We start from the raw sequence: 20,243 nt of genomic DNA on the forward strand, positions 1-20,243 counted from the left end.
CCCCAAAAATAGTAGTTCTAAGAGATATTAAACATATTTAAGTGAATTGAGTTTTTTGGGCATCCCCTTGCAGTTCCTGCTAACTTGTTTTCATTTGTATCTTTAAGTGCCAAAACTATAAACAAAATAAAAGAGACATTGAGGAGTCAAATCGATGACTGCTATATAAGAATTAAGCATATAGCGTTGAGAAGAAATTCATGCATGCGTGCACACACATATATATAGTAAATTTACACATAATGCAAAGAGAAGAACTTCACTTTCACTTCCCAAAATATCATAAAAATCGAGGTTGCGTGAAGTCCTGAAATTCCTTATATTTTTAGGAACCTTTTTTAACAAAATGCTTATAGAGGCCATTTTATTCACCAGACCTTAAAAGAACTAATATTTCAATAACATGGCTGTAATAGATAATAGAATCTGGATGAAATTTTATCTTTTACATGAATTCCCCAGCCATCTTTAACTGGAGAAAAAGAAGACTTCTCATGTCTATTGTGATGTCAAAGGGACTAGCGATTTCAATGGTGAAACTGAACATTGCTCACAACATGCTCAGAGGCCATTCAGAGATAATGCATATCCAATGAAAAATTTGTGTGGAACATGAACATGATGCGAATCGTGGAGCAAAATACTAGCTTCTAATCAAAGCTCTCAATTCCAGAGGTTTCTGATGCTTTGGAAAATAAACAGTAGCCATAATAGAACACAATATAATGAAAAATCAAATATGAAAAAAGGTCAAAGTAAATTCTTTTGTAGTGCAGAAATCAACTTATTTGTTTCGCCAAACTTCATGTTATTCTCATTGGTTTCCCTCCTTTCCCCATCCATACTCTCATTAAATCAGCTGTCAAATACATATAAAATGACAATAAGCATAGCACCGGCACTGCTCTCATTATGACTTGGGAACTGTCACATTCAAAATCTTTATATCTTGATATGGTTTGTCGTTCCTGTCAGTCTTCACTTTTTCTATTGCCTGTAACAAGAATAATATTACTCATAAAACAGAATCCTATTTATTAAAAAGCATGGTGGCACAAAAAAATGTGCTTTCAAATATTTTAAATTATCTGCATTAACAAGCCAAAAATTAATTCTCAAATGAACAAAGTCTCACCTGCACAACATCCATTCCTTTCACGACTCGTCCAAACACTGTATGCTTATTGTCTAGCCATGGAGTCGCAACGGTTGTGATGAAAAATTGAGAGCCATTTGTATTTGGACCAGCATTTGCCATTGATAAAGTAAAGGGTCGGTCATGTCGCAGACTAATGAGCAAAGAACCAAATTAGGAATGTCTTTCATAATGGTCCACAACTTAGTTAAATAGAAGTGAAGAAAGCCATACTCTGAACTGACCAAAGTAAAAACAATTCTGACATTAAAATCAATTAACTCTAAGATCTTATGAGGGGTGTTCATGGATGAGAAAAGAAATTTTAAACTTATAATAGAAAAAATCCTTCCTTTGGATAAAAAGAAAATAAACAGATTTTATTTCGCCCAATAATTTCTCTCTCAGCAACATAAACAAGGCTAATAAGAACACCTCTTTGTACTGAAAAAAATCACTTTGTTGAAATATGATTGTAGTTTGTAGCCATCTTCAGCAATTATATTACTGCAGAGAGATTGACAAGAAGTAGGGGAGAATAGGACGAGGCCTTGTAAGGATGTGTGCACACTTTTATTAGGAAAACGTCAAAATTTCCAGAACATACCGCACAACTCCCCAGGCAATTGACAATATGGCAAAGGTGAAAATAAAATAAACCTTAAGTCATGCACATCATAACACAACTGATCAAGGATTAAAACTAGCCAGTCACAGACAGGTTCATGTAATAATGTAATAAGCATGTGATGTAAATCAACACATTTAGAAAAGTGGGTCAACCTGAGAGTGATCATGTTTCCCTAATTAGATTCTGGATTTGCCATTACTTCATTCGTACATAATTTTTACTCATGATCTAGATAATTTAAATAGTAAGAACTCAGAAGCAGTAGCAAGTCGTTGCATTCACTATAACCAAAAAGATTATTTTTCAATTTCTTTCCATGAAATGCTTTTGCCTACATCAGTTATACTGTTTTACAGTATTGCATATATCTAACAGGTTGACAAAAGACATATTTGCAGTTCCAAGGAAATTCAGCCTTCAAACTTTAAAAGATACCAAAATAGTTACTGTAAAAGTTTGTGTTTATTTTCAAAAAGAGAATGGACCTTATAATCTTTAGTGAAGTTGTATTGAGGCTCAGATCTCTATGGTGTCAGATAGAGAATGTTTATTGCAGGCCTTAAGAATGCATGATGTGACACTTAAGCTCTTATGTGTGGTTCCTAAGCTATAATGGTTGGATTGATACTCCTGTATATAAGCAGGAACGGTACAGGTTTCTGCTTTGCATTAGGATATCCAGTATTCCTATGCAACAATAATTATAGTTTAGAATCAGTGGTCAAATTATAGTTAAAAAAATCAACTGTTTTCTTCAAAGGAAGTTTCAACAATTTTAGAGGAGCCAAATTCCATGCAAATATCCTTGAATAGAAATGAAACACGTTGTCATTACCTTTTGTGAAATTCATCCTCAAACTCACTTCCCCAGATGGACTGACCACCTGTACCATCTCCAAGAGGATCACCTGTTTGGATCATAAAGCCTTTGATAACTCGATGGAAAATCAGATTGTCATAATACCCATTTCTGCAATGTGTGGTGAAGTTCTCAACCGTCTTAGGGCACTCTTCTGGATACAGCCGCAGGTGTATATCTCCCAGAGTGGAATGCATTATCTATCATTGTATCAATATAATCGAAGGCGTCAGATATTTTATTCAAGTAAAAAGAATATTCATCAACTATAAAATCTGCATAAGAAACACATCAAAATAAAAGAAATTTTCCAGCATGAAAAGCTCTACAGAGGCTGCTCAGCATGAAAAGCTATACATCCAATATGATAACTAATTTATATAATTTAAAGCTTTAATCATATCAAAATTGAATTGAGTTCTCTCTACTACTTTCTAAATCTGCCTTTACATAGTAGAGTCAGTAAAGTGCAAAAAGAAATGGAATTCTTGAAAATTTCAAAGATAAATCCCAAAAACTTTATAGTGGTTGATATGCATGTCAGAATGAATGACATGATCAGATGTTTTCTATATTTTTATTTTTGATGGGTAAGGAGGGATTACAATATTATTTAGACTGGCCCAACACCAGTGGAGGTCACAAGGGAGATCTCCCCTTCAACATAATCTATTTAGGACCACTTAATCAACTTTATTCAACCAATAAGCCACAATGCAAATCCAAGAGCCACCATTTGGAATTTCTACATAAGATGTCACTTTGGGGATTCGAAAGTGGATCTCCATCAATGTTTTTTATTTCTTATATTAATAGATACAGAAGAATTAAAGGAGGAAATTTGATTACTCCGTTCAGATAGCCTTCAAAGCATCAAGAAGAATTAGTTGACATGAATGTGTTTCTGTTCTTGCATTTCAAATTTAGAATAAATGACTGCATCTCCATGCTGATATTTTGCAGTTTAAAAGTGACTGTGTTATAGCCTAAGAAGCGGTGAATAAGCTGGTTCTCTTTGGACTTTTAAAGAGAGCTTCGAAAATGCTTAATTAGATTATAGTTAAGGTAAAAATCTGTCTTTTCAGTCACTTCTCAAATTGTATTAATGGCATGTATATTTTATGTGGGGTGACATATCTATGATATTCTTAAAATCTGTAATATTCATAGTGTGTAGTATACACTCATCAGTTCACACATTTGTTTTCATGCAACATAGTCATCAGATAATACCAAGTTCCATCATCTAACTTCCCATCTAGCAATAGGTGGACTCAGATATTCATCAGACTCTCTTGGTTAGTGGGCTCGACTCTCCTTCATCTCTCCTTCAGAAAACAGGTTGTCTAGATAAACATGATCTTGCTTTTCTAGGGCTTTCCATCCTTGAAACATCTATTTTAGACACAAGATTGGTCCTCTAATTGAATGGATCTTTTGGCAAGAAAATGTGAAAGATGCATCATAATCTCTCATCTTCTTCAATTCATTACCATTGCTCTTCAACATCCTTGATTATATGATTTACCAATTTACATCTTCTATTTCTTGTTTTGTAATGTTGTCAGAAACTTAATTAAAATTCAGTATGGAATTCACCACAGTAACTGAGATAGCAGTGGTGCAAAGATGCTCTGGAATGTTCAAATCATATACTTGACTATTCACACAAGATTTCAACTAATTTTTCCAACGTTTCTTGTTCTAGGAGACACTGAATCCAACTCACAGAATCAGCGACACTGAGGCTATGTGGTCTTTTAATTGATACAAAGCTGTCTCCTAGCAGCACTAAGAAAGACAATACTCCAATTGACTCGGTTCTAGGAATGATTGTCAAAAGAAGTGAGATCTTTATTCTGTTTGTATTTTCCCACATTTGGGTCTAAAATTGTACCTTTTAACACAGCATTTATAGGCTCCTCATTAGCACAACACTATCAAAAACATCAGAATAAATCGATAAAATCAAATTTAACCAGTAACATGACCAATGATAAATATATCATACAGACCTATCCAGACGAAATCACGGAGAAATGAGAACTGAAAATTTTGATTTCCATTATTCTGGGATGTGTGTAACACTATTTACATAAAGATTCCACAACTAGAACAATGATACATGATTTCCTTGTTTGAAGATAAGATTATATTCTGCCAATGAAAGTTAATAACATTTCTGGGCATTTAGTAATTGGTTACTCAAAGTTCCCAGATTCTTGCCAATAAAAGATATGCTTAATACTTTTTCCCTGCAAAGATTAAAATGGAAATTCTATCTAAATTCAATTATTAGCAGAAGTTCCGATTACTAAACCTAACTCTGAAGCCAATAAGTATATGACTCTGACATTTATTGACTAAATTGAATATGGAAATGTCATTATAATAAATATCATATCTTGCTCTTCATCTGCTATTAATGCACCCAAGTAAAGATGATATATTATATCACATTTTTGGACTAAATGTTTCAGCCTGTTGTAACTGTTTGCTGACTTGTTTCCAAACAACCAGCTCACATGTGGAGTCATGGATTGGCTATGATTACAAAATAAAATTCTTAAGTAACCACATTATCAAGGATATGACTATGACTTAATTATTGACTATGATGGTCACATGAAATGTAATAATAATTCTTATATCTTTCTCTTCTACTCTTAATGAGCTCAAGGAAAGATGAAATATAAATGTCATCCTGTAATGCCTGTTTGGTGTCCTATTTAAACATCCTACTTCACATGTGGGGATTGTTGACATCTCAAATTTTTTTGTGTCTATGTTCTCCTTGTTTTTTGGCTCCATGAAGTTGTTCACCTTGCCTCTGCTTGTGGTCCATCAATGATAACAGAACAAAAAGAGTTTCAGAAGAGTTAATCAAGGTTAGAAATGTTGAGTATCAAGAGATATTGTTGGAGATGCAAAGATTTCCTTATGATCCAAATTGAAAGAAAAAGCTAAGTGAACAAAGGAAAACATTGCAAGATGCACATGTTGATCTGGAGCCTAATCATCCTCCACCAATCAAGTTATGACAAGTCAACATGTCCAAGTGCATTGAACTTGACTCATCCCAAGAAGAACAAGTGGATAGCTAGAAGGCAGTAAATTCAATGTAACAATCAATTTTCTCATTGGTCCTTTTCCTAAAAGGATGCGCATTCAAAACTTGTAATTTTCTCATCGGATGGCATTAAATGTGAGGTGGTTGTTGTAACTACCCCAAATAGGGTTTCATAGAATTATCTTGGCCATTGATTTCAAATCAATTTGAGCCCCTCATTTGTAATTCAAGCTCTATTTAAAGCTTTGCCTTCTCATTTGTAAGGGTTAATAATAGAGAGTAGGAGTTAGAAGTAGTAGTAGGAAATCAGAAATTGTTGCCAAGACTATGCCGAAATAAATACATGATTTTCAATGAAGATATGGGGGATTTTTGTATGAGTTTCCACATGTTGCATGGTTTCTACTTCTCAAGTTTTAGATTTGTTTACATGGAGTTGATTAGTTGAATGAAAGAACTTAGAACTTATTGTTGATTAATGGTGAAACCTATATGTTCATACCATTTTGCATTTGTTGATTGCAAATTGCAGTGCATGGTTAGTCTGAACTCATATTGAAAGCTTTACTTCAATTTCTCTATGCTCATTGTTCATGGTCCATACGTGATTTGAAATTTCATTTGCGTACCCTTTGGAGAGTGCACCATCTTTGTGTAGTTGTTTCCTCATGGCAAATCAAAGCTTGGTTTAGTTTCACTAATTCAGCAATCATTTCTTGCATTGTTAGGTGTTAGCTTCGATTTCTCTAAACCTTTATCCGTTTGTCTTTTATTTTCAAATAGGTTTAGTATTCTAGTTCTAGCTAAGTGTAAGTACCTTAGTGATACCAGCAATATCGCATCATTTCACTGAGACTATCCAATCGCATGTCAATACCTGACTAAAGAAACCTTGGGATTGCCTTATTTAGTCACATTGTTTAGCATTTGAGGTTTCCTTGTTCAAGAGAGGATAGAATACTTAGTATTTTATTATGTGTTCGAGGTGTCATAAAAAACAAATCAACACAAGGGAATGATAAGGGATAGAGTAATTTTATCTTCTATAACAGCAAAAGCGACAGTGGATTGTACTACCTAGATTCCACCTTCACGTGATATCATTGAAACAGGGATGATTGGGTGAGTTCCTTAGAGCATTCCATGTTATGAGCATGCAACTCATACTGTTCTTCATCAGCACTATTCATAACTTGAGAATCCAAATCAGTTGCATCATACTCATTGTATTCACCTTCTCCGCCCACAAAGTAACATCTCGATGCAGCATACTGATCATCTCCTTCGTAATACTGAGAACAATCTTCCTCATAAGGAAGATCTTCATCTTCATTCACTGAGAGAGTACTTGGATTCTTGAGAGCAGCAATTTGGACCTCTCGCAAACTAATATTTGCGAGAATTTGCTGCTGTTCTTGCTTAAGGTGACACAAAAATTTCTTGCATTCGACTTTTTCAAATCTTGACTTCACAAGAGGAAGGGGGTATTGACCAGTATCATATGTGCCTTTATCTAGATAACTCGTGCCAACATTTTGTCTTCTACAATGTTTATCCCTCCTCACCATTTTCATAGCCTAAACTTGCCGTTTTCAAATAAAATTGCTCATTCCATATTTTTGCCAATTTATTCCCAGTTTGTCACAAGTTTTTGACCGATTTAGTAGCTGAAAATCGCATATACCAATTTAATTGCAATTTTATCCAATATTATGTCAGCTTTTGATGATGGTATTTTTTTTCTTTTTGAAATTCCTAACCCTAACACTATCTTTTCTATGTTCTTTGAAAAGTCTAACCCAAATTCCAACCTTTTCCTCAATATATCACAATTTTTCAAAAAAAAGAAATTGTCCTTTGGTTTTTCAATTTATTCCCGAGAATGATTTTTTCTATGCTATAAACTCACATGATCCTAAAGGAGTTGCAATGAATTTTCCTCACATTAAGTTAATCTATAAGTGCTCACAAAGAGAACAAATGATCACATGGAAGTCGGAACCTACAATTATGTGAATGAATGTAATGAACTATTGCTGAAGTAGCAATATGCCAATATACAAGACCTTGAAAGCAATCAGACAAGTGAGAGAGGTACAATGTCCATACTTTTTTTATCACCACAATTTGAATAGGCCCATGGGGAGCCTACTCATATTCCTTGGAGGTTCTTGTGTACTCCTAATGGTAAAGAATAACTTCCCACAAACTTCCCCTACTTAAGATAGTTATGAAACACATAACGGAAACACCATCAATGGATACAGAACAATATGACACTATTTAACTTTTATCACTAATTAATCCAGCACAAAATATCATACCATAATAATCAGATTCACATCAATATAATATTTTAACTGTCCAAACAAAAAGATCGAGTACTAGAGTAGCAAAACGTTTTAGATCTTAAAAGAAATGTTACCACGTTGTCAGGTAGAGATGTTGTAACAGCCTTGCCAATATCTGACACTGCCATGAGTTCCTCAGGGGGTGGTTTTTCATTGAACACATCCCTTCCTTTTGTAGCATCTTCAGGTTCCTCTGGCTCCCTCCGACTGAGAAAAACAGTGACTGCATATAAATGCTTATATTTACCACCACACCTTATGAATTGTTAATTTTGATCTTGTTTAGAACAAGTGCACACCTGAATAAATAAATTCGATGCTTTTTGAATGCACAACACAATATAGTGGGATCTACAAACGGTTCCCGATTTTCCATGACATTTGCAGCAGCAGCTGGCATTCTTTTCACTCTTTTGCTGCCACTTCCACCTTGGTATAAGGCTACTCGCAAGAATCTCTCATTATTTTCTACCTTACCAAGAATTCTTGCCACTTTATTTGTATGTAGATTTACAACCTGCAAAAGTTGGAAGGAAAAGGAGGTAAGGTATAATTTTAATATATTGATCTAAAAACATAATCATGCAATCATAACATATGAAAAAATATTTAAAACTAAAGCCAATGTTCAGTAGAGTATCAATAACCTTATGCACACTTTTAAACACAAAATAGCAGCACAAATACTGTTTAATAGCATTCTTTTGATTCATGAAAGAAAATCATTCCTGAACACAGCATGACAATGAGGGACACCTTCATTTAATATGCTAACAAACAAAGCAAGTTAAGACAAGCATTTATCAGTTTGACCGTAAATTGATGGTAGTATACCAACAGAGAAAGCAAGTTGAGACTATGTTTATCAACTTCATAAATAAATGGATGCCAGGCTATATAAGATGCCCATTGCATTAGACATTCCCATAAGAGAGATTTGTTTAGTAAAGTGCTGCTAGCAACAATAGTAAGACATATGCTGCAGAACAACAAACACAGATAAATTGACAAGTGGGTAATTGTTCATCTTATTGGAATATCTGTGAAATTTCTCCGTGACTCTTACTTATCGAAAACTTATCTTAATCACTTGATTCTCATTTCTACCTTCCTTGTGTGTTGAGCCAAACATACAACATTTATTCTTATTTAATCTTGTTTTCTATAATTCCTAGAAAAAATTCAGAGCATAGAAGTGCTGCCCACAACAATTTCAATTCTTACAAGTGGCTCAAATGAAAAATGCTGATTTTGAAATTGCATTCATACTACAATGAAACATACAGAAGGTCGTTCAGTATTATGCTAATGTCAAAGGCACAATAGCCACTCTAAATTTCATTAAAGCGCTTGACAAGTAGTATGCAGTCACAACCAGCAAGCTAGCTCAAGTGTCTGTTCCTGATATACATAAATATCCAGATGGAAAGAATGTTTCATTTAGAATATGATACATTGGATATGCAAATCAACTTTAAAGTGGAAGCATCAAATCTACCATAAGGGGAGTATTGTATTCCAGTGAAATATTGTAGAACTGTACTTGCATGCAATACAGCTATCACAATCACCAAAGGCACATCAGAAGTCCATGATAAATTGAAAATACCATTATATTCAATGGTCACTGCAAAACACAGAATCAAGGAGGCTGACTTATCGTAACTTGAAAAGATCCAATTAGAAGTGACTGTAAGCCAATATTCCAAGTCCTTCAGTGTCTAAATTAGCCTAAACTAGCTGGACAAAACCATTTCTCTAAAGCTGAACTTTATCTTAAATTAGTGTTCTGTGTAAGTGTAAAAAAATCAACCACCTTCTTGTAATTTAAATGTACCTATTAAGATGCCCGAAAATTTCATGAAATAATAATCTAAACTAGACATACAAGAATAGAAAAAAAATACAAGAAAGGATTCAGTCAATATCAATATTATTATCATTCATGAGAAAAGCATGCCTGCAAGCTTAATTGCTCTCCCAAACCGACATCAGTTCAATCTCATGCTAAGAAGCATCACATTATAAGATATTCTATTTTTAAATATTTTGTTGTTTAGGACCTGAAACAACAAAGTTAGACTTGACATATGCCAGATTTGAGAATTGAATTTCCAGAGCCTAGAACTGTCGTATGGAGTCCTGTTAACCTACTGTTTGAACCAATCGAAAAGCATTTCACCTATCTATGCATTGTTGCTGTTATCTGTGATATATCTATTCGACATATTCTTGTAAGGAAATAGCACATAATACTTGATAACTTGATATAAAATCGAAGACATTCAGAATACATATCTACTTGAGATATTATTGTAAGAAAATAACATTTAAGAGTTGATATAAAATCAATGACACTTAGAAGACATGAGAAAATAAAGTTAAATAGCTAGAGAAGACACTACGAATAAAATTCAAATCAAAGATGTTCGAGGTTTGATCTGTAACATAAATTTGATCATTCAACTTTCCTAAAACTGTTAACTAATTTTCTAATTTTCCTGGATTAGTATAGAAGTTTTATGCAATTGATGTACATACAATGATAACCATCCTTTAAATTATGCTAGCTTGAAAAGAAATAAAAGCTATCGATCTTTTATTGCATTGCCCTTTCTTTCTATACCCACCCAATCTCTGAGAGAACAAAACCCATCAAACAAAACCACTGATTTAGACACAAACTATTAGACAAACCCCCAAATGGTTAAACAGTCCAGGGATGAATTAGTATAAGACAATCTTTAACTTGTTAAAATTCAACAACCATAATAAAACAATCACATAAGATCAAACAACTAGTAAACACAAGATTTATGTGGAAACCCTTTCTGGAGAAAATCACAAGGAAGGACTAATTGGATTTACTGTCCAAATCCAGCCACATAAATAATATTCTCTTTCAAATCTTTGTAAGCACCAACCCACTGAAGACACCAATCTCTTCTATTGAGAGGTACCAACCTCCAAATGAACAAAATTTTCACCTTCTTGAATATGGCTTCTTCAATGCATAACGATCATTTGAGTCTCCTTAATAAAATCTTCTTTCAACTTCTTCACATATATTCTCTTCAAAAATCTGCTTGAATAGGAATGATATTACATTTTTTCCTTGCTATTTTTTCCCCCACTCATCTTCTTTTTATATCCCCCTCATGTCTCTTCACCCAAGAGAGGCAATCCTTTAAAAGGAGTTGGCCACATTTGAGGATAATAAATTTATTTTAATTCACTAAGAGGGGCAACTACACCAGGAGGGTCTGTCCATTTCCAAGAGGCCTCAAATACTATCAAACTAAATTTTCCAAAAAAGAGTTGGGGTTTTTTTTTTTTCTACGCTCTGCAAGGTTAAAGTTGCGCAATTTTTTGCTCCTTTCTATGACGTATTTCATGACGGCCCGTGGTGTTGAGACATGGACCAGCTAGGACTCGAACCTAGGACCTTGCATATGCTGCTGGAGTGCTCTACCACTGAGCTACTGGCCCCTCTTGGACCAGTCCATTGTTGGTCCGGGTGTGGTTTATTTCCAACACCAACACCCCCCCTTAAGCCACACCTCTCGTGTGCTTGGGGCTCCTAGCCTGAACTTGGCTCTGATACCATGTTGAGACATGGACCAGCTAGGACTTGAACCTAGGACCTTCCATATTTTGTTGGAGTGCTCTACCACTGAGCTATTGGCCCCTCTTGGACCAATCCATCGTTGGTCCAGGTGTGGCTTATTTCCAACACCAACACGTGGTTTCATTTTGGCACGAATTTTTTGCGATTTCTAGGATTTTTCGTTTTTTCCGCTGGCTCTTCTAACCCATGCGGTCTCTGTGTTCTCTGCGCCAAAGGATTTTCGGTTGCAGATGTTTCGTGACCTTTGTGTTTTTTTTCTGCAGCAGTAATCATGGTTTCTTTTTGGTGATGGGTTTGATAGTGGGCATCTGATTTCGCAAGGGTTTTTGTTAGACTTTTTTTGCAATTTCTGCAGATTTTTCAGTAGCGCGCTTATATTTTTTGGGCATTTCCTGCGACTAGATTTTTCAGAATCGTGGGATTTTGTAATTTGTGAAGTTCACATGAGATTTTGCGGTTTTTATAATATTATTTTCAGGTTTTCTGATCTGGGTTTTAATAATTTTTTCCATAAAAATTATTTCTGGATTTTATTAATTTTTTCCACAATTTTTTTTTTTCTGGGCAAGGCCTCTCATCCTACAAGTCCTAGGGTTTTCACGATTTTTTCCTGAAAAATTGTTTGTCGGTTTTCTGATTTTCTCCACAAAAAATCATGGGAGGGTTTTGCTTGATTTTTTCCTCGGAAATCAGTCTTTTGCCGCACGATGTTTGGTGTTTTGCCATGCAACATTTCAGGGTTTTCACCATTTTTTCCTCAAAAATTGTTTGCAAGGTTTATAATTTTTCTTTAAAAATTATCATTTGTAATCCACAAAGTTTGCGTAGGATTTTGGTTATCTAGCTTTTACCATTTTTTCCACAAAAGCGATGTTTGGTAACCTCATATTTCTTGGTTTTTCGATTTTCTCCTCAAAAATCATGAATTCTCTTTTGGAGGGTTCTTGTTTCAAAGTTTGACAGTTATTTCCACAAAAATTGTGCTTTTTGTTACAGTCAAGTTTGGGTCGCACCTGGAGTTGTCAAGGCAAACATTTGCAACTGTGGTATCTTGCAGTTTGTTTTGGAGTTGCTGGAGCAAATAGTACTCAGTACTCTTCTACAAAAGGGTTTGTCGATTTTTCCTCAAAATCATGGTTTCAGGCTTCGGTAATTCGTGTGTGCCAAATCTCTAATTCGCGTGTGAGGGCTACATCAACTTGGATGGCTTTTGGTACTCTTCGTCATTTACATTCTATAGATCCTGGGAGGGTCTCTGTAGCAAGAGAGTGGACTGTTCTTTGCATTTGTGATCAAAACCCCTGTAGTGTCTTCTGTAGGGTATTGAGTAAGATGACCATTAGGGAGGGTATTAAAATAATATTAATATCTAATTTTATAATGGTCATCTTCAATTCTTAGTGGTCATCTTAGTTGTCGACTTATTTAGCTATTTAGCTTTATAGTCGACTTATTTAGTTTGTTTAGTCTTGTAAGTGTAACTATTAATTCTTTATTAAAGATGCATAGTTAGCTTTTTATTAGTTAGTTTTTTAAGCTTTTAGCTTTTTAGTTTTCACTTAAAAGGACTAGTTCTTAATTTAGAACGTCGTCTTGTAAACTCTTTATATATGGTTGTATATCGTTGAATAATTGATCCAATAATTTTCAGCAATCAATTTTTCAATATGGTGGGTTAGGATGTCCTATGGTGGCCTAAAGGAAGAGATCATGAATTCCATATCAAAATTGGTATAAACAAGGGAAACGTCATAGCACCATTAAAGAGGCATGTCATCAAGCTTGCTAGCTTGGCATGATTCCACAATTGTGAGATTGATGACAATGGCAATTTAAGAAAATGGTTGTGGTATACTACATTAGACAGCTATAATACTTCTTTCAGCCACCTCAATAACAGACAGACATAGCTCCAATACTTCTTTCAGCTACCTCAATAACAGACAAGCATAGCTCCAATACTTCTTTTATCTACCAAAAAAATAGTTGTCACATCAATTGGTGAATTGACAATTCCATTTTGGAAATATTCATGGTCTATGGACTACGGACTAAGTAAAAAATTTACCAAACCAAAATTGTTAGGTAACATAATCTTATTTTTTCTTGCCCAATCATTTTACCCATCCCTCATGCCTCATTTTATTTTTCAGACACCCAATGTACAGAGTATCCAGCACCTGGAAAGTATAAAACTATAATTTTTATGCCAAATGTAGTCTTTTTAAAACCTATGACGATTATATATATACAAACTGCAAAGCAGAAAGCTATGATGTAACAATGCCAAACTACAAATGTATAAAAGAAAAGAGCACAACTATTGAGCATAATTAACAAATCCAGTTTCATCCAGATGTTTTGGGACATGCAAGCTGTCCAGTTCAGTCCAGATTTTTTGGACCAGATGCATATTACTCTATATATTGATATTATTGAATTTCAAAACTCTCTTAATCATTTCTGCATATCTATACATCAGTTTTCCAAAACTAGTAACTATGCTGTTGAGTAACATTATCTGAGACTCAAAATGCTTCCTTATAATGTTGTCTTTGCTCATTGTTTGAAAGTTCATAAATCTCATAGGGAAAAAATTAAATCATACTTGAACTACATAGAAAGCAAAGAAGAAAAAGATAGTCACATTGGTTTACCTTTATACCTAAAAGGGTTGCATAAAGCAGAAAATTGCAACTTTCATCGAAAACTGCATTTGGTTGTGGTACATTTTCTGTTTTTTCTATCTCCTTTTCTACGGCCATTCGTCGTCCAAAATCTATTGCATCCAAGCGATACAATGGTGCATCACTTCTTTGTAAATCTTGAGCAACCTGGAAAAAAATTAAATAAAACCAATTAAAACCTCTCTTCAAAAACAGCAGACACATCTCATGTTACATGAGATCAAATGCTCAAAACAAGGTCAATACCTCAAGGGACTCATCATACGTTCGGCGTAATTTTCCACTCAAAAACCAAAACACTCTCACCCTTCGATCAGGTGAGGTGGTTACAAATTGTTTACCATCAGAGCTAACCTTTATAACACAACAAATAAAGATTTAGAAAATAACACATCATCATGACAGAAATGACCTTTCAAATATTTAGGGAGTGAATTGCACAAAAAAAGCAAGATTGAAATGAAATATATACTTAATAGGACAGCTTACCTTATTTATGAAAGAAAATTTAAAACAAACAAATACCAAAAAATAAGAATTAAAGAAAACCAAGAAGTATTCATTCAAAAGCATTATAGAGTCATGACAATATGAATCTTTCGGTGAGCATACATTGTATATGTTAACAAACTTCCAACTAGTACAGGTTCACCTCAGTGTAATGATACAACATATCTATGGACTAAATGTCAATAACCCAAAATAATGAATAAAATCATTTTCCCAAAAAAATTGATAGGCAATTCTACAAATCCTCCCTTTAGCTCACCCGCAATCCTTATGGTCAAGGCCACTCAACCACCTTTCCCAAAGAAAGGCGGAGAAGATAGAGCCACTTTATGTTAGGGAACAAACACTTTTAGTTATCATCGTGGAATAATTGTATGGATCAAGGGATAGCAGAGCTCAATCTTTAGGTGCACGGGCAAAGATGGAATGAAAATCAATCTGATAGTTTAATGGACTCAAATTTGTCCATCACTCAATGGTTATTTTCTAGTCAAAACCCAATATGGCATATGCATTGATCCCAACCTTTTGCATGATGGTTTTTGACATTTGGAAATACAATAAATATTGAATTTTGTGCTCAAAACTTGGAAAACTTGTTCTAATTTCAAACATATTCAGCACTCTTTGATAATTTATCTTGAGGTATCTTTTGATCATCATCAAGGTGAGTAGATATACATTTTCTATATACTCTTATGCAAGAGTGGCTGGTTTGAAAGTTATAGGACTCACCCAGACTTGGCGAGTCCTAAGGTGAGTGTTTAATTCTAAATGTATAGTTAGTGAATAATCAGATAACACAGTATCTCCTACACGTACCAAGTATTCATGGAACAGAATAATTGTACATCATAACATAAATGACAAATGATAATAATTAGACCAGAAAGTTATATCTTTATTCCAATGTCCAGAATTGTCCCTACCTAATCTCCCCTATCGAGGTTCCAACCAAACAATATAAAGACCCGACGGTTGGTCAAGTTGCCAACCATTACCAACTCCCAACTACCCGACGGGAACCTCTCGGCAACAAACATAAACATTTAACACAACATAACACACTTATAAATATTATTCTTACTAACTACGTTATTTACCCCTAACATTAGCCCCCCCAAAAACGTAGTCGTCTTCCAGACGACTCGGACAAGAGAAACTAAATTATATAAAACATAGCTAAGACCGAGAAGAGGGAGGAGGCGTCCCTATAGTGGCCACAGGAGGAGGTTGCTGTCCGGCCTGAAGTTTCAGGTTCTTTCCTGCCAGCAGCTACCGTTCCCATAATTTCTTTACCATGTGAGCAACTTCCAATAGCTTTTTATCTTTTTGTTCCAGCTGTAAGGTGAGCTTTGCCACTTGGGCTGCTAATGCCTCCAAGTCATCCGTACCAGTTTCAGTTGGTCCCGTACCGGTTTTTGCTGGTACCGTACCGGTTTCTACTGGTACCATACCGGTTTCTGCTAGCACAGTACTAGTTCCTGCTGGCACTGTACCAGTTCTTGTTGGCACCGTACCAGTTCTTGTTGGCACCGTACCAGTTTATGTCGTACCAGTACATGTTGATGTTGTCCCAGTACTTACTGGTACCGTACCAATGTCTTCCGTACCAAAACCTGGATATGTCGTACCAATTCCTTGCTCGGCCATTATGTCTTTTCTTGGTACGACCTCCCCTGCCACTGTCTGGTCTACCGTACTGGTACCCTCCGTGGTTTCTGACGCAAGTACTGGTTTCTGTGGTAATGATACCCGCCGCTGCGCTGGTGGTTCCCCTTCATTGATTTTCCGGAACAACACCCCTACTGGTCGTACGTCCTCTACAGGGTTGACCACCATAAGTCCTTCCTGTAGTACCAAGTGTGCTGAAGATAATTTCGAGGGTGTGAATTTTACCATCGTACTTTTCCATTGAGCCCACAATCCTCCCTGTTGCTCCTCCTCTTCCTCTTCTGCCTGCTGCCACGACTCTGTTTCTTCTTCCTCCTCCACAGCTGTGTGTCCTAACAGATGGAACCCCTCATCACCACTTTCCTGCTCTTCCGTCTCTTCCACCTCCTCTGAATCCTCTGCGCTGCTAAACTCTTCAATCTCCATGGATGTGTCCAGTTTCCTCCTTTTTCTTGTCGGTTGCACTGTGTAGTGTACCTGCCAAATCAAATGGGGGTTTGGGGCAACACCCCCAACGGGGTTTGGGGGCAGCACCCCTTGCGGGGGTTTGGGGGCAACGCCCCCAACGGGGTCAAGGGGCACGCTCCCAACACCAAATTACAACCTTCAAACCCACATGAAACTCCATGGCGTGCATCAATTTTCTGCTTTTCTAAGACGTCAAGAACAAGGCCAAAGAAGTCAAAATTCTGATCAAGGTGCATTCTCCTGTACGGGAATTGTGTTTTTTGACTTGTTCTTTCGTATAGACTTGCTTCTCTCTTGGTTGTACAATGCATAGGTGTGTGGCTTGAGACTCCCTTCATCCAACTCAAAGCTGATGCCTTCAAGTTTTTGATATATTGCTTCCTTGACAGTACGGTATTTCTCATGTGGTCCATACGGATTTCTCTTGGTTGTCGTACGGCCTCCGCCTTTGGTTGTCGTACCTGTAGCGTGGTCGAACGACCTCTCCATGATTGCATCCCTATATACCGTATGATGCCTCATGTACGATGTCCGTACGACTTTCATGCATGTCGTACGATGTCTCTTGTGCCATATCTGTCGTACGATTTCATCGTACACCATACCCTTTTCTCTATGTAGTTTATGACGTACAATGTATGGATCAAATGAACGGACTAAACCATACGGAATGGTTGGATGAGGTACGACGTACGGGTGAGGTACACCTTACAGGGTGATGCTCTGTCGTGTGTCGTACGGAATGGTGCTTTGTCATACGCCGTACGAACTCCTCGCCTTGTCGTATGGAATGGTGGTCCACGCCTGTGTTTCGATCGTACTTGTTGATCGTACAATGTACGGTATTTCTGCTTCTAACATTTTATTGATCTCCTCATTTACTTTGGCTGCGTAATTTTTGTTCATCCTGTACGGCCTCCTTCGTATCGGTTGGGCTCTTGGTACGAGGGTTATGCGATGCACACGTAGCTCCGGCGGTACCCCCTTCAAGTCCTTGTAGGTCCAGGCAAAGACATCTTTATATTCCAGAAATATCTTGAAGGCTGATGCCTTTATCACGGGGTTCCAATCATCTCCTACAAGTATCACCTATGGTTCTGCCTCATTGCCCAGATTAACCTTCTCCACACCCTGTTCCTTGTACTTGATGGGTTTATCCTGTTCAAACTGGTGGGCTGGTGTGTCGTCCATCCGTGCCATTGCCTCTTGGTATCTACCGTACTCCGAGGGAAAGGATTGTTCTTCCATCCCGCCGCTTGATTCTCCTATCTCACATATTTGAAGCATGTGACACTCCAGGTGGAAGACCTCATAGTCCTCCATTTGCCAATGAAGAAGTCCCGCCAGTGAACTGGTTCCATCCTCGGAACATCCGTCCAGTTCCAACACTCCTTGCTCGTCGGGTTCTTTCCCTCCTCTGTCTCCCTTAGAACCCCACTCCCATCTATTTGAATCTTCTAAGTCGGAGTCCAATGATGCGAGCTCTTTGCTAACAGACTGGTTCCTTAGATCAATAACATACTTATGACAGTCACTATCGATTGAGAGCATATTCCTTTTCCAGTTATGATTAGCTTTGGCCATGATCAGCCACCCCCTTCCTAGAAGAGCGTCGTACGCTTTCCTTTCCAACGGAATGACTACAAAATCCAGAAGGAATTGGTCCCAATTACCACCTTTTGTGCCATGAGGGTACTGAGGGGTTTGATATCGTGTTGATCCGCACCAACTACGTGGAAGGTTGGTGGCCAGAGTGTAGGCTTGCCGAGGCTTCGCCAAGTTTCCTTCGGTAGTACGTTGACTCCAGACCCACCATCAACAATGGTGTTTGTAAGCTTTTGTCTCATTATATCCATCTCTACTACTGCTGGTTTCCGTCTGACGCCCACCATGAGTAGCATAGGATTCGTGGCATCTGTACCAGATTCCTTCACCAAATTCGTACTACATGGTTCCGCCATTGTTTGGTGTTCCTGACTAAGGGTAGTGTCCCGGGTTATATTTGTCAGAGCCATCCTTAACTGTGGCATGGTTTGCAGAAGGTCAGACACCCGTACGGGTATTGTGGTTTGTAACATCTGCTTGATGATAGTTTTCTCCGGTTCCGACCGGACTGGTGCATCGGTAGCCAAGTGCGAGGCCCTCCGCTCTCCAGCCATTGCCCGCTAGATACCCGCCCTAGCAACCCGGAGCCTTTCTTTTTCTGTGCGAGGGTCAGGGTACATGGCTTTCTTGTTTTGCAACCTTGTGATTGCCAGTACGTCTTCTCCTGATCCCTCCACGTTGAGCATGTTCACCCCTTTTTGCTTTGGACAATCTATGTCCTTGCGATTTCCTGGACCGCACCATCTGCACAGCAAACTTCCTGCATCACCTCCATTTTGGCATTCTCGGGCAAAGTGACCCCATTCGTTGCACTTTTTGCATTGAATCATGGGTCGCCCCTTCCCGTGGTATTGAATTCTGCTCCTTGGTGTGTTATTATTGGATCTATTGTTTCCCCGCCAATTGTTTCCGTACCCTCCAAGTGAGGCATCAAAGTTTGTTGTTGGCTTCGGCAGTGTCGTCGGCGGTGTGGCTTGGTCGGGTTGGGCGTAGAGCACTTATGTGCTCCGTGCTTTCAAGTTGTACGGGCATTCCTTAGTGGAATGTCCCATTACTTGGCAGATGTCACAAAAAACTTTGTAGGGACAACTTCCTTTAGTGTGTCCTTCAGTCTTGCAGTCAGTACACCATGGTTCTTTTCCTTCCCTACCACTTTCCTTGTCACCTTTTAACTCCATCATCCTCATCATATCCTTCTGGAGTGCTTGCATGGTTTTGGATCCCCCATCGCTATCTTCGTTCATGCTGTCACCATCGCTAGCCCGTCGCTTCCCCCGGGATGTCTTGTTTTCACTTTCAATATCCATGGCGCGGTTGTATGCTTCGTCGTACGATGGCGGAGGGACCACTTTCATCGTCCTTCTTAGGGATGGTACCAATCCTTCCACGAACCACCGCTTCTTGAGGCCATCCACCGGATGGTTCTCCATTTTGTTAAGTAGTTCCCTCAGCCTTCTATTATATGCGCGCACACTTTCGTTTTTTCCTTGTTTGGTGTTGTAAATTTCTGCCACAATTTCGTTGTCATCCCGTAGGAGTCTAAATTCTTCCTCGAAGGCCTTCTTCAGATTGCTCCAGGACGTTTTATGTTGAGCATCGAGGTCTGTGTACTAGTCAATAGCTAT

At 37.4% G+C, this 20,243-nt stretch overlaps 1 protein-coding gene across 2 annotated transcripts in view; it reads right to left on the minus strand.

The window, feature by feature from the left end:
- Positions 1–240: 240 nt before the first annotated feature.
- Positions 241–20,243, minus strand: part of LOC131037180 (peptidyl-prolyl cis-trans isomerase CYP71) — a 137,023-nt gene continuing 117,020 nt past the window's right edge. For both annotated transcript variants that reach the window (XM_057969250.2, XM_057969251.2), the window contains exons 7-13: positions 14,608–14,715; positions 14,332–14,508; positions 8,346–8,563; positions 8,121–8,253; positions 2,602–2,825; positions 1,136–1,289; positions 241–994 (exon numbers count right to left, since the gene is read on the minus strand). In XM_057969250.2, coding sequence (XP_057825233.1) covers positions 911–994; positions 1,136–1,289; positions 2,602–2,825; positions 8,121–8,253; positions 8,346–8,563; positions 14,332–14,508; positions 14,608–14,715 — 1,098 coding nt within the window. In that variant the 3' untranslated portion in view covers positions 241–910. The remainder of the gene's footprint in view (positions 995–1,135; positions 1,290–2,601; positions 2,826–8,120; positions 8,254–8,345; positions 8,564–14,331; positions 14,509–14,607; positions 14,716–20,243) is intronic.

Source organism: Cryptomeria japonica, chromosome 9, assembly GCF_030272615.1.
Source record: "Cryptomeria japonica chromosome 9, Sugi_1.0, whole genome shotgun sequence".
Classification (NCBI taxonomy): Eukaryota; Viridiplantae; Streptophyta; class Pinopsida; order Cupressales; family Cupressaceae; genus Cryptomeria; species Cryptomeria japonica.